Source organism: Dermacentor albipictus, chromosome 3 (genome assembly GCF_038994185.2).
Source record: "Dermacentor albipictus isolate Rhodes 1998 colony chromosome 3, USDA_Dalb.pri_finalv2, whole genome shotgun sequence".
In the NCBI taxonomy this organism is placed as follows: domain Eukaryota; kingdom Metazoa; phylum Arthropoda; class Arachnida; order Ixodida; family Ixodidae; genus Dermacentor; species Dermacentor albipictus.
The window spans coordinates 54,104,961-54,123,342 of NC_091823.1; the positions used below are offsets into that span (position 1 = coordinate 54,104,961).

The following is an 18,382-nucleotide window of genomic DNA, read 5'->3' on the forward strand; positions in this document are numbered from 1 at the left end:
CGTACCTGATGCTTGAAGGCCAAGCAAGAGAACCAAATTTCCTTGCTCTTTATTTACTCTGTGTTCTTGTGTTGATTCAAAATGATATTATTTATTGTTCATTAATAAAAGTTGCTTATAATAATGGTACTTTTCTACTTGGCTACAAATTTGGCGCCAAGACCAGGTGGCGTGGCTACTTTTGGCTACTTTTAGCCTCAGTTCTGGCTCTTTTTGAAAAATTCCCAACGGCAACCCTGTGCGCTGCTAACGCCGCCTCACGGCAGGGTTACTTGGGGGCGCAGGGCAGAACGGACTGGCGCTTTCCCAGCGGGTCGGCGCACGGCGTGGACGTCTCCCGCGTGCGCGCGGACCCATGCTTCTGCGAGACCGCCTCGCGTGGCCGCCTTCGAACGCACCACCGTTGGCGTGACCGAACACGCGAACCACCAGGCGTTGGGATCCAGCATGGGGCGAACATATTCGCTCGCTTCCGGTTGCGGTGAGTCGGACTTCTAGATTTGTCGCGCGCCCATCGGCATGTTTTGTGGATAGCAACTCGGCTAGCAGGCATTGATCTATGAAAGGTGCAATAAATGCCCTTGTGATTGTTTGCACTACTGTGTTGTCGTTCCTTTGTCCCAAGAGCACGGAGGAGAACCCCACATCTCCCACAGCATATATAGTGACGAGCTGTTTATTACTGGCATTGGTGATGGCGTTGGTGATGGTGAACTAAGAACGAATGACATTTGTGACATGAAGTACATGAAGATCGACCAAAGCTATGAAACAGGAACAATAAAAACTAAACTCACAACTGAAAACAACATTTACTGGTCACTTATCACACCGAGAGGAAAAAAAAAACATTTTGAAATTGTGTACCCAGAAGGTAACTGCTTATGCTCTTTTTAAATGCTTGCACTGAGACGCTGTCTGTAATAACGGTCATAACTGTCTTACGTCTATTCAAGAAGTCAGGAATCTGGTATGATTTTTGTTAACCGTAGTTAGTGTGAATCTTTTCTTTGTTATAGTTATGTTCAGCTGTACACGGCATTACATGTACCAAATGATATAAATAAGCCTCCTCCTTTCTATCATGCGGGCTCCACACAACCCTTAGATTTCACTTTGTTTAGAATTATGAAAATATTTGGTATGCTTGGTATTCGATTTTTATTTACAAAGGTAATTTTTGTCAAATAATCATATTTAATTTGAAAATTTTGCTATTCAGACACACCAACCAAAAAATGCAAAAGGGCAGGGCACCTTGACTCAGTCTTTGCAATGCAGATTATTACTGTCATGGTTAACTGTACTGCCTTGTGCATTCAACATACAAAACAATCACCATGAAGTACATTAAAGAAAGAAATAGAGTTCTTTATGGTGAAAAGTTACTTTTTTGACGTAAGTTATAACTAAGACAAGTGGCATACCGCACTATTGGACATGAAGCAAGTGATTACACTACAGGTTACATGCATGTCCCGATAATTCTTAAAGTTCATAACCCACTCACAAGCATAATGAACAATATACTGAACAAAATGAACACTGTATCATAGTGGTTTCTGCATTTAAATTGAAATGCTGTATCACTCGCACTTTCCTGGTGCAAGCAAAAGTTTGGCACTGTAAAATTTAACACATCACAGTTTCACAGCAGCCAAGAGTGGAAGGAAAGCAGCACATAAGGTCATCACAAATAGTGGAGACAGAAAATAATAAAAGCACAGTAAACATCTTTGCCACACATTTTTAGATACTCTGCAGCTCATCACAATTTTTGAAGCATAAACTATCCTATCGACCCCGCCTATTTACAGGTGGACACCACATGTTCCCAAACCTATCAGGCAGTTCTCTATGCTGGCTGTCCCAAGTCCAAGGCTCATCATCCTTTGTGTATGGGACCAAAGGCACATCATACGGAAGAGGCAAGAACAAAGCATTGTTTCCACTTGACCCGTCCGACACAACAAAGGTGGTCGTCTGCCCGAAATTTGCTGGAAAAAGTAGGACTCCGAGTTCATAAGAACGTATCATCAACTGGCTTCCATTCTTCTCCAAGGCACCCCAAGCAGCCTTCGAAAGATTGGCACTTGTGACAAGCAACCAGGCAATCTGTTTGCTGCTGGGTGATAGCCGGGTGTATGTCTTGATGTGGGGGGACGCCGCAGAGCGGCCTAACCGGTCGCTCTTCCACCGGTGAAAGTAAGAGTCCAGCCATCGCTGCTTGTCTGCCGTGACTATGCTGTACGGAATCGAGGCACCGGCAGGGTAGCCTTCAAGGCTGCAGCGAACATCGTCCACTGATGGGAACACGAGCTTGAGAGGCACTGACCGTGCAGTCACCACAGAGCCCTTTGTTGTCGAGAGGCTGGAGAGGAATTCACCTAACAGCCAACTCTCTGCACTAGCACCTAGAGAACCAATGCTAGAGAACTGGGCAACGAGGGGCCAGTGGTTAGACACCAGGTCCTTGCTAGGTCCATGTTGACTGAGCAGGTTGCGGAGTCTCAGGTGACCAAAGCTCGACTTCCTTGGCCCCGTGTGTCTTCCCGGCACTGAACTGCAAGATGATTAAGATAAGCACGAGTGGATGGCAGCAGTTGCTAATTATACAAAAACATTATTGCATAGTGAAGCCAATGACGATGATGTGTAAGACTACAAAGAGGGACAAACAAACCAAATGTAGCTTGAATCGGTTAGCTGAACTGTCTTTCACCAAATCTCATAATCCATCTTCACACTGTTACAAAGCCTATTAGCTTCTTCTCCCTGTACATCGTTAAGCACAGTCCACAAATTGTTACCACTGCAGCCTGAGTTAATTCAGCCCACTGTTGCTCACAGTCAACAGTGGCATAGTAAGGTCCATAGTATATGTACAGTCATTTTGCAGAGATCTCCAATTAACTCTCATCTGAATCAACTAAACTAAGTGACAGCAGTTGAATTTTACAATCTCGCCACTGCATTAAACTGAATGCATTTTCCGTCCCATGGTATTACCTACTCAGTTACTTTATTATTATTATGAATAAAGGTTATTATTATTATTATTAAGAATGCTTACAATACCTCGCCTTTTAATGAAGCTAAAACATAATAAACTTGAATCTGACTCCTAAACTTTCATGCAGACCATTATAAATTTCATGGCACACTCATAGCATCATTAGGTAATGATCTGAGCACTACTCGCCAAGCTGGTACATACACAACATAGAGATGCAGCATGCTGCCCGCAGCATTATTGCCAGAGGAAATTATCCCACTTTAACAAATGTTGCTGATCAAAAAAATACAGTGCTGAACAAACCCTGGACAGATATAATCGGCCACTTTCTTGCGGAACCATTAAGCAACTTGTGATCCCAATGTCAATTGCATCTTCCCCAAATTTTCCAACATTGTAGAATTACCTCATGACAATTACCACCAATCATATCTTTAGTTTCAAAGTTCAACTTCTTATAACACTTCGGTATTATCGCATTTCAACTATTGCCACTTTTGTTATTGCCAACTATTGCCAAGTTCACACCAAACTACATATACTGAATAAAAAGTATTCAGCACGCTTTCCATGACCATTGTTGAGGGAAACTTTTATAGAAATACCATTTCCTACAGGCTTCAACTTCATTATTCAGGTTTTCATTACCAGCTTGTAAAGAAAACAATAAAAATTTTAACTCTCTCATTTCTCTTTTTTACAAAATGAGCTATAGGTAACACAAATCAAATATAAGCAATTAATTGTTTCCCCTGAGTAACAGTGACCTATGTCTACTTATTGCAAAAAATTATGTAGCTTTTAATTTTACTACACAAATAGTTTTGAACCTTTGATTTGCCTTCACATTCTCTGAAAAATAATTTTGCTGCTTATGACACACGCTCTTGTACAAAACAGGTTAAGGGTAATATGGGTGTCCCATGTCGCAGTTTCAATTGTGATCTATTTCTCAGATGCCATTGGCTCCTTTGTGCAAGCTGTGGGAGGGAGCCAATCGTGGTTAAGAATTTCAATCCGGATTGGATTTGATTACAGTCAAAAGTATCTGTGTGGCACCGGTGTTACAGACCATCTCGTGTAAATTACCATAGCTATTAAACTTTTGTGTAATAGATGGCTACTGCACGGATGTTCTTGATTTGCCTTTGTGATGTTTTAAAATATATAATGTGTCTAAATAACTATGTTGCACATAACATGCTGTGATGAGTGTTATGCAAATATTTTGTTTTTGAGTGGAAGAGGTCAGTTATCCCTCTGATGTGGAGATGCAGATGGAAGTATCAATAATAATAAGAAAACGACATCACAGGTTGAGTTTTACGCTGCATTGATAATGGCGCAGTGAGCAAGAGCGAAATGCGTAGCTCTGACGCAGTTGGTTTTACCAGGCCAAGTTTCCACATCTGCAAAGGGAGTACCAAAATAGCAGGTAGAAATAACAGAACGCACCCGACAAGGTAAACCTTGATTGCCGAGAAATCGTGCGTGCGAATATAGTGACACCACTCGTTTATGTGCATGTCACCGTAGGCCGACAGATAGCTCAGGAGGTCGGCTCTAAACCCAGTTTCAGAGTCGCCGTCCTTGGAGCCCGGCGTAAGGCGAGGACAAAGGGGTCCAACCCAGACAGCCTGCGTTTTCTGAGCCCAGTCGGACGGGACCATGTTGGCAGTGTGTATAATAACTCGTAGCCCGTCTTTGTAAAGCAGCAGCATCATTTTGGTGTGGTGGGTGCCATATACAATTTCCAGCTTGGCCTGCGCGAACGAGACGTGCTGGAAGCCGGCCGCCGACGACTCCAGCTCCCTTTTCGCCTCTCGCTGCTCGCCGTGCACCACGAGCAGAGGAAGGTTTCGGAACTCGGCCGGGTACTGCTCAACGAGCCACGGAATATCGAAACAGTAATTGAACTGCGCAGAGCGCACTAGGCGGCCCATGTCAGGCGACAGCAGGTCCCGTACGGACCGTGCGATCTGTGCCGTATTGTAGCGGGCTGGAATTCCCGCGACACTCGTGTAGTAGAGCCTCAGCAACGCGTCGTTGTAGCATGACGGCTTCTGCTTTTCAGCGACGTCGTGGCGATACGCCCGTCTATGCTCCGGGTTCTTGCGATAGCAGCCGGGCCCGTATTTACACACCGGCCGATCGTCCGAAGCGGCCTCTGCCGCTTCTACTGTCTTGGTCTCGCGTACAACTTTACTGTCTTCTCCGACTGTTCTTCTAACAGCTTTCGCTGTTTCTTTCCTGTCAGCTGCGAGTTTTTCCGTACCGGAGGATGTGCCGGGCTTGCGCTGAGTAACTGACACGGGCTTTTTAGAGACTGCCTTCGAGATGGCAGTGGGCATACTTGGAGCATCTTCGCAGTCGGTATCGCTGCTGGAGTCCGATATCTCGTGTATCTTGACTGGTCGTTCGCTGACCTTTATTTGTTTTCGCGGAACTTCGTGGTCAGTCTCACGGCTATTTTGTCTGCGCTTCGTAGAAAGAAAGGAATCCAACTCATCCGAGTCGATCGTGGCGTCGGAATCACTCATGCTGCCAGCACTCGGAAAATTTCAGGCAAGCAGCTCTTCTCTCACGAAAGTAATTCCACGATTAAGGTCTTGGTGGCATATGTACTCTACATACATGGCACAAAGCATAGTCAAGCACAACAACAAAACCACAATTTACGTAGCCACAGTAACTACATCACCAGTACACCAGAGAATACCGTGACCTCCACATGCATTTCCTTCCTCCAATGGACACATGTACATGTAATGTAACCACGATGTAACCATCGGCTGCTACTACATTGCGGCTACCGCACGTTCACGGACCACAAAACGGGTATCGAAGAAACCGAAACTCCGAAATACAATGTCATTTTCTGGCAAAATACAACACAACGTCTAGAAAACTATACTTTGACCAAGCACGAGAGGTAGCACCATATTCACACACAACTCGCGGGTCCTGCGCGTGCAGTATGGAAAAAAAAAATAATAAGAAAGTCCTAGCACGTTTAGGCACGCGCAGACCGAAATCATTCAGCGCCAGGTGGCGACACCGTCGCGTGGTCTGCTCTTGCTCCCATTGCGATTCCCAGAAGAAACCTTCCTCTGTATCCGTGACGCAACTTTTCTCTCTGCGTCACTGATCTGCAAGTGACGTCTCGTAAGCGCGAAAGCGGCCCAATCGCACAATCACACTGACACTACTGGCGTTGTCCCAGCACAGCCGCACTGTAGACTTTAGTTATCATACTACGATCAGCAGCGCGCGACGCACTACATGGTGAGTACTTGTTCATAGGCATTTTACTCACGACCTTTATGTCACGACTTACCTTTCGTCTGCTACAACTGAGTTGCGATGTCCAGTGACGCTCATGCAGCGCGCTCGCACTCTCGTCTTTGTTTTCGCAGTGTTAGCAGTCACCGCATACTCAGTGTAACGCCTGTGTTGGCGTTTCACGCAAGGTTTGATGGTCATAACTGACTTTTCTTTTGTAAAGTCGACTTCGTGCTGTTAGACAAGTTGTAATTTTTCTACAAATGCACATTCCACATGAGTTGGTGTTTACATTTCTATAAGAATTGTCGCCATGCTGGAATAGTATACATTTTTTTCTTCAAATATATTCCATGAATAAACAGGAAAAAAAGGTGGTTACAGGTTTGTTTTCAGCTCTTTGTCACATAGACGTCAAAAACGAATCAGCTGATTGAGAAGGTGATTCTCGTGCGGGTCTAAACAAAGTGCACGCTGGTGATCGAACCGCTATGGATGACTGTTAAGTAAATCGTCAGTCTCACCTGAAACTAAAAAGATGCCATTTGTAATGAAGTTTTAAGCGCGCATATTCATCCACCGTGAGCAACTCGGAAAGTCACATGCCGAGGTTCGCGCTCTGGTCACGTGATCAGTCAGGTTTCTGACCTCACACTGAAGTCTCGGACAAAACGTGAATCAGCGCGAACGGCCCGAACGGTTCGCGAGCTCCCAGGAATTCTGGGAGAGCTGTGCTGGCTGCGTGCACAACGCAGTCTGGAACAAAGCGTCGTGCAGGGTGAGTGCGATTCCTCCGCAGGGGCGAGATCGTTTTTTTGTGTCTGTAGGTTTCGTTTGTTGTTTTTGTATCGAGTCCTTAAGCAGTTAAAGACCGCAAGTAAACGCTTTTCAAGGGACGAAAGACCATTGTAGCAAGCGTTTTGTTATTACACCTAGCTTTTGCACCGATGCGAGTGGTAGTTGATCTTGTCGTTTGCTCAGGCCTCGTTGTTCGCTGCAGTTAGTCCTAGCCACAGCCATATTGGCCACCCGGACTTCACGTCAGGGTCGCCGGTTTTTACTTTTTCTGTTCATCGAACAAACGACCTTCGAGTTCCTTTTGTAATTTCTTTTCTTACAGAAATTTGCTTTATTTGAGATAGCTCGATTTGATTCAATATGTTTCATCTTCGGCGTAGGTGTATCGGCGCAGTTGAACAGCCGCTATTTTTTCACCGCTACCGATCTTTTCTGCACGCTGGTTAGGCCTCATTCGAAATTTCGAAGTGAGACTCGCTGAAAACTGCACAGTGGTTTTCGACACAACCCTAAGGGATCCGGTGCAGGTGTTGCGTTTCGTAAGAAGGGACGCTAAGCGCGTTCAGTTTATTTTGCGACCTCCTCTTTGTTCCCGAGTCGTCCGGCATGAGCAATTCATTTTCTTTCGCTTTGAAATTCGTGCACAGCGGCGGGATGTCCAGTGAGCTGGCAATGGAATCTGCATTTCCGGGCTAGCGGGTGAGAGAGAGGGGGTAGCCTGTGCGTGCGACCCCCCCCCGCCCTCCTCTCCAATCTTTTGGACTTTGCTCCAAGGCACTGACGCACTCGCGTTCAAGGGAGGGCACACAGTGGGGTCACGTTCAAGTCGTGTTCGTGGGGCCACGTAGGAGAGGGGGTTGGGGTAGCACACGCCGCGAACCGTTTCCTGTTCGTCGTCGCAACTCGTTCTCTGCCTCCTCGAGAGTGGAGCGAGTCCCGTTCTTCACACTTCTTATTTTACGTTTTTTATTTTATTTCGTTTTTCCTTGCTTTTCCAACAAAGACTGCGGTGCGAAAATTAAAGCGCATGTCCCATTTGCTACGTAGGCGGAGAAGACGCCATTCATTCTCGCGACCACTGTTGGGAGGGGGGTGTGCAGCAGTGAAGCTAACCTGATTTTTGTTGCGCTCGCACCTTTCTCTTCCTCTTGCCTTTCTTAATCGTGCACGAATTCACTGCGGCCGCACCGTGCAAAGCACGACAACGGGCCGTCGTTCACCGCAGCTTGCTTAGCCACGCATTCGTCTCGCGTGCATGCTTTGGGAACTGCATTTAAAGGCCACATTGCATCGCCTCCTGCAAGCGCAACGTTGGTCTGTGTTGCAGCGTCCGCATATGCTTTCTCGAGTTATCCAGTCAGCAAGGTCTCGCTCAGTTTACGAGCGCGTCAAGTATCTGAAGTACTGCGTGGCGAGCGCTGTCTTCGCCGCATGATTCTGCCGTCATGTTCCAATCACCACTCGTCCAGGAATTCGGGAGTAAGAAAACGTCCTAGCATCCCAACGACCACTGATTAAAAAAAGAACGGCTTTTCTCTGAGGAACGCATCCCTGGTGTTCGGGGTTGGTTTTAGTTGGCGCCATGTGCCGGCTGGTGCCAGATTGCGTAGTCGCCGACCTTGTGTTGCAGTGAGTAACCGAAAGCAAGCGGCGCGACGGCCGCAGTAGACAGCGCGCCTGGTGTCCCTCCTCCTCGAATTCGCCGGGGCTCGTCGAAAGTGCACGCGTCCTTGGAGGCGGCCTTCCAGATTTGGGCGACGGCTGTGTAGCCTTGTTGCTGCCTTCTTTGCGATCCTTCCAAGTTCATTACGGCTGGCTCCGATGCTCGATGGTATTTTTGTTGCACTTGGCGAGCCGATGGAAGAAACGATGGGGCCGTATAGAGGGAAGGGGCTACGCAGGCACCGTTTTCACGGCGCGGCTGCCTGACCGAAAGAATGGTGTCATCCGGGCCATTCCCTGCGTACCGTTTCGAACGTTTGCCTGACTGGATACTCCCTCTCCCACTAGGCGCTGGAGGCTTTGTCGTTCGCGGTTGCTATGCGAGCTGAAAGGGGCTTGCTCGTGATCGAAAGAAACAAGCGATTGGGCTGCTGCCTTTGAAACGATGGCTTGGGGAGCAGGGGGTTCAGTCGGCGCTTTCACGTGTAGCATATCGTTAATTTCGCCTTCCTCCTGACCCAGGTACAAAGGCCCTGCGAGCAGGAGCCCCACACGACCAGGCGAGCGGCGGCGAGGCGGTTTAGTGTGGCGCGGGCGTCCCCAACAGACGCAACAACGGAAGGGCCGCGAGGAGCGGGGGGCTCTTCATCTCCGTGCAACAGGGACGGCACAGCAGCGGCAGCGACTGTCTCCTCCCCGTGCGTGCACCGATGGGTTCCCCCAAGCGTTGTCCGGCGAGATGCCCCCATCAACTCTGCCGACAAGAATGACCTCGTATTCCGAAAGGTGCGCGGCATTCTCAACAAGCTCACGCCGGAAAAGTTCCACAAGCTCAGAAAGGAGCTGCTGCTCGTGGGCCTCGACTCGACGCACATTCTCAAGGGCGTAATCCTGCTTATCTTCGACAAAGCCTTGGATGAGCCCAAGTACAGTTGCATGTACGCGTCCCTCTGTCGGGAACTGTGCGACGAGTCACCAAATTTCGAGCCGCCCCCGAGCAGCAGCAGCAGCAGTCAGACCACCACTTTCCGCCGCCTGTTGCTGACCAAGTGCCAGGACGAGTTTGAGAACCGGCGGCGCGCCAACGAGGCCTTCGAGCGTCGAAATGGGCCCCTCACGCCCGACGAGCAGGAGCAGCGGCTGGTCGCCAAGCACAAGATGCTCGGCAACATCAAGTTCATCGGCGAGCTGGGCAAGCAGGGCCTGCTGCAGGAGTCCATCCTGCACCAGTGCGTGCAGCAGCTGCTGGTGGCCTCGGCGCGCGTGCAGAGCGGCGGCGACTGGCAGGACCTGGAGTGCCTCTGCCAGATCCTGGTCACGGTGGGCCGCCGGCTGGACACCCCCCGGGCCCGGCCCCTCATGGACCAGTACTTCGAGCGCATGCGCACCCTCTCCCACTCCCCCGAGCTGCCCGCGCGTATCCGCTTCCTGCTGCGCGACGTCATCGAGCTGCGCGCGAACCGCTGGGTGCCGCGGCGAGGCGCCGCCGAGCACGGGCCCCGCACGCTGCAACAGATACGCGACGAGGCGTCGCGCGACCTGGGCATCTACTGCGGCTCCCGGGTGAGCGGACCCCGGGCCGCTTCCCTCGGGGGAGGCATGGACGACGTGTTTGCCCCGCTCCCAATGGCCAGCCTGGGCACGGGGCCCGGGGTGATCCCCTCGGGAGGAGACCGCTTCTTTCCCTACCGCGCGGGCGGCTCGGCCCGCACGCCCCTGAATAACTCTGGCGGTAAGTGAGCATCTACGATTTGATTGCTGGGTGTGTGCTTTGAGTGCCATACTAGTTGCGTAGTGTACGGAGTGCAGGATCTTGGAACCATGTTTTGAACAGTGGTGGAATGGCCTTGTGGTGGGCCTGTAGATTCGAGGCTGAAGTGTGCATATTGGCAGTTTCTGTGCAAGGTTGCCTGCAGGAAGTCATGGTTACTTCTGCCGTGCAGGATTCCTGGGCGGTGGTGGTGGAGGCAACTTCTACAACGGCCGTAACAATCAGCCCCCACCACAGCAGTTTGGCCGCGGCCAACGGGGCGGGGAGCATCTGCCCCCACGCTTCCTCAAGAAGCAGAGCCCTGGCAGCGCAGATGAGATCTCCCTGCGACCAGCCCAGAACTCCATTGTGCTCAAGCCCAAGACTCCGCTGAGCTTTTCAAAGACAAACACTGGCTCCACGGGCAGCACACCCCTGGGACCACACCCTCTCGCTAAACAAGCCATGAAGGAAGTGAGTGGGCACCTTTGTTTCCGGCATTGACTTGGCGAAAATCTAGTGTGATTCTACTGCAGTGGAGTTTTGGTGGCTTGACTTCACTGCAGTCAAGGCTGAAATAACATTTTATCAGAGTTCAGTTGTACGGTGCACAAGGAGATATTGGCAAACGTAATTTTAACCCCATTAGTAAAACAAGCTATTGCTGAAGTGGCTAAGCCTTCTCTTATTGTACATCAGTGGATTTCTCTTGGAACGTGTAGTGTAATATTTCAGAAGTAATTGGTACAAAATTTCTGTGAGCATAAAATAGCTACAAATGCAACTCCCTCCCTGCAGTGGACAGGGTGTCCATTGGCACAATACTCAGTGCTAATCCTAAACAGCTAGGTGTAGCATCTGAGCTGTACCAGCTAATTTGTGCAACAAGTGCGCATCCAGTAGAAAAACTTTGCATTAGTTCAGCTTTTTCAGCCAACAGACTACCAACATGGCTAAAGAACTGACAGCATTTTGGTGTCATCTGAGTACGCTTAGCAGTCAACATTGTTTAGTAGTGTACATTGGGCATTTCGTCATTTGGCGTAGGTCAGCTCAAGTTTGGTGAAAGTGCAGTTATGTCATTCACTGAGAATGCCACTTCACTAGTGTTATAGCTCATCCTGTGGGATTTTGTCTCCATACAGTCTACTGTTAAAGGGACACTAAAGGTTACCAGAAAGTCAAGTTAAAGTGATAAAGCAATGCGCTAGAACGCCTAAGGCATCAATATAATCGCGAACAGAGCTGTACTAACCGAGAAATTGAGGTAAATGCACGACACGATTTGAGACCCCCCAGCGACATTCCAGTACTAGCCCGATGACGAAAGCACTCATCATAATTTGTCACTAGTACTCAACTACTCGTATTAAAAAGATCATTTCATTAGGTTATAAGACTGGAGAAAATGCTACTTGTCTACTTCTGTTCAATTCTAACAAAAAATATTTTGACGTTACCGTTACCCTTCAGTAGTATGGGTGGTCGAAAGGTTTCGTTTTCGCTCGACTCTGTGGGGCCGCGCGCTTTCTGGAAATTCAGTTGTTTCTTTATCGCGTCGTGCTGCGGTGGTCCTGCTGGCTCGCGAAACTTGCATTTGGAACAAGCAGCGAGAATGCCAGGTCCATGTGATCTCGTGGGATGCGCGAACGGTCTGCAGAACTTGGTCAAGGGCAGTTGCAGCGGCGAATCCAACGTTACTTATCACCGTGTGCCAACGATTGAACCTCTCCGTTCGAAGTGGTTAAGTGCCGTACTTCTGCCACAGTGCGCTGTCAAAGAGCCAAAAAATCGCGTAGTGTGCTCGCTGCACTTTCGTCCAGAGGATTAAGAGTTCAACGCCGACTTACTGAAATCGCGTGAAGTGCCTTTCAAAGCAGGCTGTCGTCGTAGTAGTACGCAACGACACTGGCAGCGCAAGCCCTGAACAGCAGGTCACATTCAACAGTGCTTAAATCGCTGAACTCGAGCCCAGCATCGCGAGCTAATGTGTCATTGTCAGGGTCATCCATTCCAACGAGCGTCGATGTTGGCGTCATAAAATAAAGAACCAGCTTATCGCCTTGCGCTTTCCCTTCCGCTAGCCACCATAGTTCCGCTTTTGCCCTGCTGTCGGCTCTTGTCTTGGCTCAGTTTCTGGCCGCACGTTTGCGTTTTGTGCCGAAAAGCCGTAGCGCCGCCTGCGGGCTTGCCGTTTTACTCACCGACGGCGCAATGTCACTATGAGACCATGACGTTGATACTCCTTGATAGGAGGGCGGGTGATTTGAACTGCGCTAGAGGTACGTGGACGCTTCAGAATGCATTTTCTCTTAAAATAAGTCTCATCTTCGCACGAAACAAGTATTTTGAGGTTTCTGGGATGGTATTTCAACAGTCCACGTTGACTTAATGTTACCCTTTAGTGTCCCTTTAATGTAGCGTACTTGTAGGTGACTAAGAGCAGGTCTGTGTAGGCCAGTCTTCTCTCTGGGGCAACTTTTTCAGCCGAGTTCAGTGTTCATCAGGTGCCATAATTCTGTAGATGCCTTTGCAGGTTATTCGTATGGCATCCTGATAGTAAATTTCTTGCCTCTGTTATCAGCTCTTGATGATTATTTTCCTGCCACAGCCCCCTATAGTGATCAAGCAAGTGGTGCAAGACAAGAACCGTGCCAACCGCAGTGCTCCTGAACGTGAGAAGGGGGCCACCCGTGAGGAGGTGATAGCACGGGTGGATGAACTCTTGGCTTCCCTGAAATTCTCCAATGGTGCTGAACAGCAGCAGAGCACCACTACCGCCAACAATGCGACCAACAACAATGGTACCACCACTCCTCCTGGGAGCAGCGACAATGGGTTGCCAGACGAGGCAAGCAGAGCTTTTGAAGCGCTGAAGATCCCCCGGAAGTTCCTCTCAGAGGCCCTGGCACATGCCATGTTGGCCACCCTGGACAAACCCCAGGCTGAGCTGCTACCCCAGATGGCGCTAGCCTACAAGAAGGATGGTGGGGCAGCCTACCTTGAAGCCCTGCAGGCAAGTTCAACATTTAAGAACTTACTTAGTGCACTCACTAAGATGTTAGCTTGCTGGTACTCCTCGGCTATCACTTGTGGAGGCGAGCAGAATCTGATCGTAAAGCACACTATGCATATCTATTTAAGAAAGCTGGATAGGAAGGGCGTTCGAACAAACGTCTCCGTGGATTAAATTGATTTCATGAGTTTCACTGTTTCCACTGAACATGCCGGTAGTAGTAATAGTAATCCTTATAGGAATGAGAAGCTTGTTTGTGGTATGACAAACCTGCTTATCCCTAGAGGTCAAAGGCAAGGAGTTCAGAGTAATAGGAGTGAGGTTGAGAAAGTGCAGCCCCGTACTTCCTCTTAAAATTCACTGGAAAAATCCACAGCACTGTGCTCTGCAATCACATCAATGTTGCCTCGGACCAAAGTACAGAGGGGAAGTGCCACCAAGGACTACTGTCATCATGGTGCTGTGCATGCGACAAGAACATCATGAAATCAATCTTGCTTATAGTGAGGCCATTCAAGCAGTGGTTACAAAGACAGTTGCTGCCTGCTGCTCCAAAAGGTAATGGGGGAACCCTGTGGTTCAGAGCTTATCAATTCTTATTGATTTTGGTGAAACTTGCAGAGTTTATGTATTTAAATGTGGTAATTTTAAGTGCTGTAATTACTTGAATCTAGGCCAGCCCTGATTCTAAGCCGACCCCTGAATGTCTGAAGCCAAGAAAAAAAGCCGTAATGTCGAATTGGGCCCATACCCAGGATTCTTTTTCCGGGGGGCACAGCCCAAGGTAACTTTTCTGTGCAAATGAGGGGGGGGGGGGGTGCTTTTACTGGTACAAATATGAATAACATCCACCATTTGACATAAACGTGCAAACCTGCAAAAGAGAAATCAAATTAGGCGTATCTCACAGGTAGGCATGTGAAATACACCTCTCCTTTACTTGGCAAACAAGGAATCGCATCAAATGGACTCGCACAGGAAAGAGGCACAAGAACACTGCTAAGAACAAGTAAACAAGCGAAAGTGTAAAATAAGGATTTCTATAGTGGAATACAACTTAAAAATAACAGCAGTTAGCAACCAAGGTACACGGACCGCACAGGGTTGTGTTACTCCGCCAGCTAATCGCAGACGAAATCGTCATAAGGTCTTTTCAAAATGGCGTCATACCTGATAGCTCTGGAGCGTCCGTTCTTGAAGTCTTTTCATTGGCGGAAGCAATGAGGTGTGCAACAGACATGGACAAAGTGTATGGAGTCTGAGCATTTCACTCTCCAAAAGTCTGCGGTCTGCAGTTCAAAAGTCTGCATGGCCCGCAATCGCCATTCCATTTGTTCAGTTTGCGTTGCGCACAGTGTTCTGCCATGCTGTGCTTGTTTAATTAGTTAGCATTCCAGATGGCTCTGCTGGCTGGCTTCCGGGTTTTTCTCGTGAAGTTATAGATAAGCTGCGTCAAACGGCACGAACGGTGCCATCACAGTCCAAATGAGCCCGATTCCGCAACTGAAGAGGCTGAACTGACGCCTACCACAACGAACTCTAATGCGGACATCATTGATGACCTGCTGGGCTGCAGTGTGCCAATTCCTGACGCTGTTAGATTTGAAGACTCTGCAGACGCCGACAGCATGGTTTCGTAATGTGCCAAACGATGACGAAGTAATTGAGCAAGTTCTCCCACCTTCAAACAGAGACCTTGACTCGGATGATGTACCGTATGCTCTAGAGCTTTCCACATGCGGATCTTTCCACAAGCCTTTGCAGTCCTTGCATTGGCATATAGCGAAACTCAAAACTGGCAAAAATCCAGGCAGAGTTTGTTGCATGTAAGTGGAAATGCGTGCAGCAATGCATCGACCATTTGTTTCATGCACAGGCACCTTAAGACAGTGTTCTTTTCTGGATACATTCGTTTTTTCGGACATTCGATAGTTCGGACTTATGTTCCTTGTGGAGTCCGAATTATCGGTCAGCAACTATACTGCACAATTGGTGTCGCGCATTGCATTATGATAATATACAAGGTTTGCCGAGGACATACACAACAGACAACAAACGAGAACATTTGTGTAAGTTCCAAATCATGCAGGCACGTCTTGCACTAAGCAATAACATTTTAACATTTGTTAGCCAGTGAACAACGGTCACCGGAGAAAGGTAAACAAGCACACAGGCCAGTGTTTACCGTGTTCTTATGCATTGGAACTTTGGCGCACGTCCAGGCTGGTTGAATGCTCAAGGCTGGTATAATGCAAGATTGCAAGCAGTACAGAGAAACTTCGGTAAACTGTAATCGGCCGGAGCTCAGAAAAAAGTACTTACTAAACTAGTACTGCTTAACAAAAACAGCATGAGATTGCCCACGTACCTGCCGAATACTGAAGTCGGAGAGAGTGCGAATAAAGGGTAAAAGCATGCCGTATTTATTCACTCTGCGTGACAAGTCTATTTTAGTTTGATGCTGCTGCGGCGCAGCAGCGACAACAATGGCCTCAAACTTAAGGGGGTATATGGGGATCAAAGCTAACTTTTTTATTTACCATCCGATTTTGATTAAATTTTGCACAGATGTTAATACCGTATTTACTCGCATAATGATCGCACTCGCGTAATGATCGCACCCCTTAATTTTGTCGTGAAAATTCGATTTTTTCTATTTCCCTCGTAATGATCGCACCCTGAACTTTTCGCAGCGTTATGTCGTGTGCCAAATCTAGCTAATGATGATCGCGCTCACCATCTGTCGAATGCTGCGCAAACGACTCTTCGAATGTTACCGAGCGGACTGCACGCACCGAACAGATTCTTAAGCAGATGCCCCATTTCATTCCTTTATCACTTTCTGCACTTCAAGAATAAAAAAAGATCTACAACTAAACTTGCCTTGGCTTTATTATTTGTTCGCTTTATCATCATTACTTACTGATACGGAAAAAGCTGTTTCAATGCACGTAATGTACTCACGCGAAAAAAAAAAACATCGCGTTCAGCTCGCTCCGTCAGTCACCATTTTTGTTTTGATGTCCCGCACTGTTACAGCGGCAGCCGCCTGTTGGTTGACGTGTTGTCATCCCGCAGCAAACGCGTTTGACACGTTTCGACGGACACTGCGTTTGCTGCATTTTGCAAGGCGGCCTTTGTGTTTGGTTTTTCTGTGTTGGTGCCGTTTCACCATGGGACGCTATGCGAGTTTTACGGCCGCGTTTAAACTTAAAGCTGTTAACTACGCGCTGGAGCACGGCAACCGTGCTGCCGGCAGGCATTTCGGCGTCGACGAAATCAGAATACGCTATTGGAAAAAACAGCGTGAGCAGCTGATGGCTACCGATAGGACGCGCCGGGCTTTCCGCGGACCCAAAACCGGCAAGTTCCCTCACGTTGAGGAGGCGGTCCTTAAATACGTGAAGGACCTGCGCAATGATGGTTGCGCTGTATCATTGGAAATGATACAGATGCAGGCGCGTGCTGTTGCAAGGAAGCTGGGAATCGTCGCAAAGGATTTCAGCGCTAGCTCGGGCTGGACGACTCGCTTCATGCGACGGAATGGACTTTCACTGAGGTGGCGGACGTCGTTGTGCCAGCGGCTCCCATCCGCGTATGAAGAAAAGGTGGTCGACTTCCATCACTTCGTTACGAGGATCCGCGAGAAGAATGGCTTCCTCTTATCGCAAATAGGGAACGCTGACCAAACTCCGTTGACCTTCGACATGCCCCGAAACACGACAGTCAACGAGATGGGTGCTCGGAGCGTCCTCGTAAGGACATCGGGTGCTGAGAAACTGCGATGTACTGTTATGCTTGCAGTGACGGCAGACGGGCGGAGGCTTCCACCATACTTAATTTTCAAACGGAAGACTATTCCGAAGGGAAACTTTCCCCGTGGCATCTACATCCGCGCTCAAGAGAAAGGATGGATGACAGCTGAACTTATGGTGGATTGGATTAAGACTGTTTGGGGACGCAGACCAGGAGCGCTTCTGCTTCCTTCGCTTCTTGTGCTAGACAGCTTCCGAGGCCATCTTGTGGATAGTGTTCGAGCCGAGCTGAAGGAGCGACGCACGGAAATTGCAGTCATCCCTGGAGGTCTCACGTCGCTGCTACAGCCTCTGGATGTGTCCCTGAACAAACCGTTCAAGGACAACGTTCGGCGATTGTACGCAGAGTGGATGGCAGCAGGCGAGCATGATTTCACGCCGAGCGGCAATATCAGAAGACCGTCCTTGGAGGTGCTTTGCTCCTGGATCGTCGAAGCGTGGAGTGGTGTCTCCGACGAGGTAGTGGCGAAAAGCTTCAAGAAGACCGGAATATCCAACGCACTGGACGGCACAGAAGATGACTTTCTGTGGGACTCCGAAGATGCCCCCAGCGACGACACTGCCGGTTCCGACATTGAAGCTGACAGCGATAACTGTGAAGATTCAGACTCTCAGTAAACTGAGGCGCCCTTTTTTCAATTAGAAAAATAAAAGGGCAATGTGCAATTCATATAGTGCCTGTGTAATGTGTGCGTTTATTACAAAGGTAAGCCTTACTCAACTTTTATGTTTGGCTATGTTTACCATTGCCATCGTAAGAATTCTCACCCGAAACTTGCCCTTTTACGTCTTCAGTGCTCAAAATTTTTTCTTGCGAAAATTTTAACCCGCGTAATGATCGCACCCCCGAGTTTGCCTCAATTTTTTTGACAAAAAAAGTGCGATCATTATGCGGGTAAATACGGTAATATAACATAAACAAAACTGTGAAAATATGGTGAAAATATGGCTGCAATATCTGAAGTACTTCTTTGTTTACAAAATTGTTCTGCTTTCATTTTTGCAAAATGCCTGCACACCTGTATATTGGTGCTAGGAGTTCA

General features: G+C 48.4%; 2 protein-coding genes across 5 annotated transcripts in view; one reads left to right on the forward strand and one right to left on the reverse strand.

The window, feature by feature from the left end:
• Positions 1-660: 660 nt before the first annotated feature.
• Positions 661-6,000, reverse strand: gkt (tyrosyl-DNA phosphodiesterase glaikit). Its single transcript, XM_070535474.1, has 2 exons — positions 4,472-6,000; positions 661-2,563 (listed from the first exon to the last, which is right to left on the reverse strand). Exons 1-2 carry the CDS (start codon positions 5,554-5,556, stop codon positions 1,795-1,797), a joined length of 1,854 nt encoding a protein of 617 aa, XP_070391575.1. The 5' UTR covers positions 5,557-6,000; the 3' UTR covers positions 661-1,794.
• A 143-nt stretch (positions 6,001-6,143) lies between these two features.
• The window catches only part of NAT1 (N-acetyltransferase 1), a 39,959-nt gene continuing 27,720 nt past the window's right edge, over positions 6,144-18,382 (forward strand). The window contains exons 1-4 of one of the 4 annotated variants that reach the window (XM_070535471.1): positions 6,144-6,301; positions 9,281-10,490; positions 10,702-10,982; positions 13,120-13,524. In XM_070535471.1, coding sequence (XP_070391572.1) covers positions 6,299-6,301; positions 9,281-10,490; positions 10,702-10,982; positions 13,120-13,524 — 1,899 coding nt within the window. In that variant the 5' untranslated portion in view covers positions 6,144-6,298. Of the gene's footprint in view, positions 6,302-7,099; positions 7,122-8,512; positions 8,576-8,905; positions 8,928-9,280; positions 10,491-10,701; positions 10,983-13,119; positions 13,525-18,382 lie in introns of those variants that run through there. The other 3 variants (XM_070535473.1, XM_070535470.1, XM_070535472.1) reach the window with 3 other exon arrangements.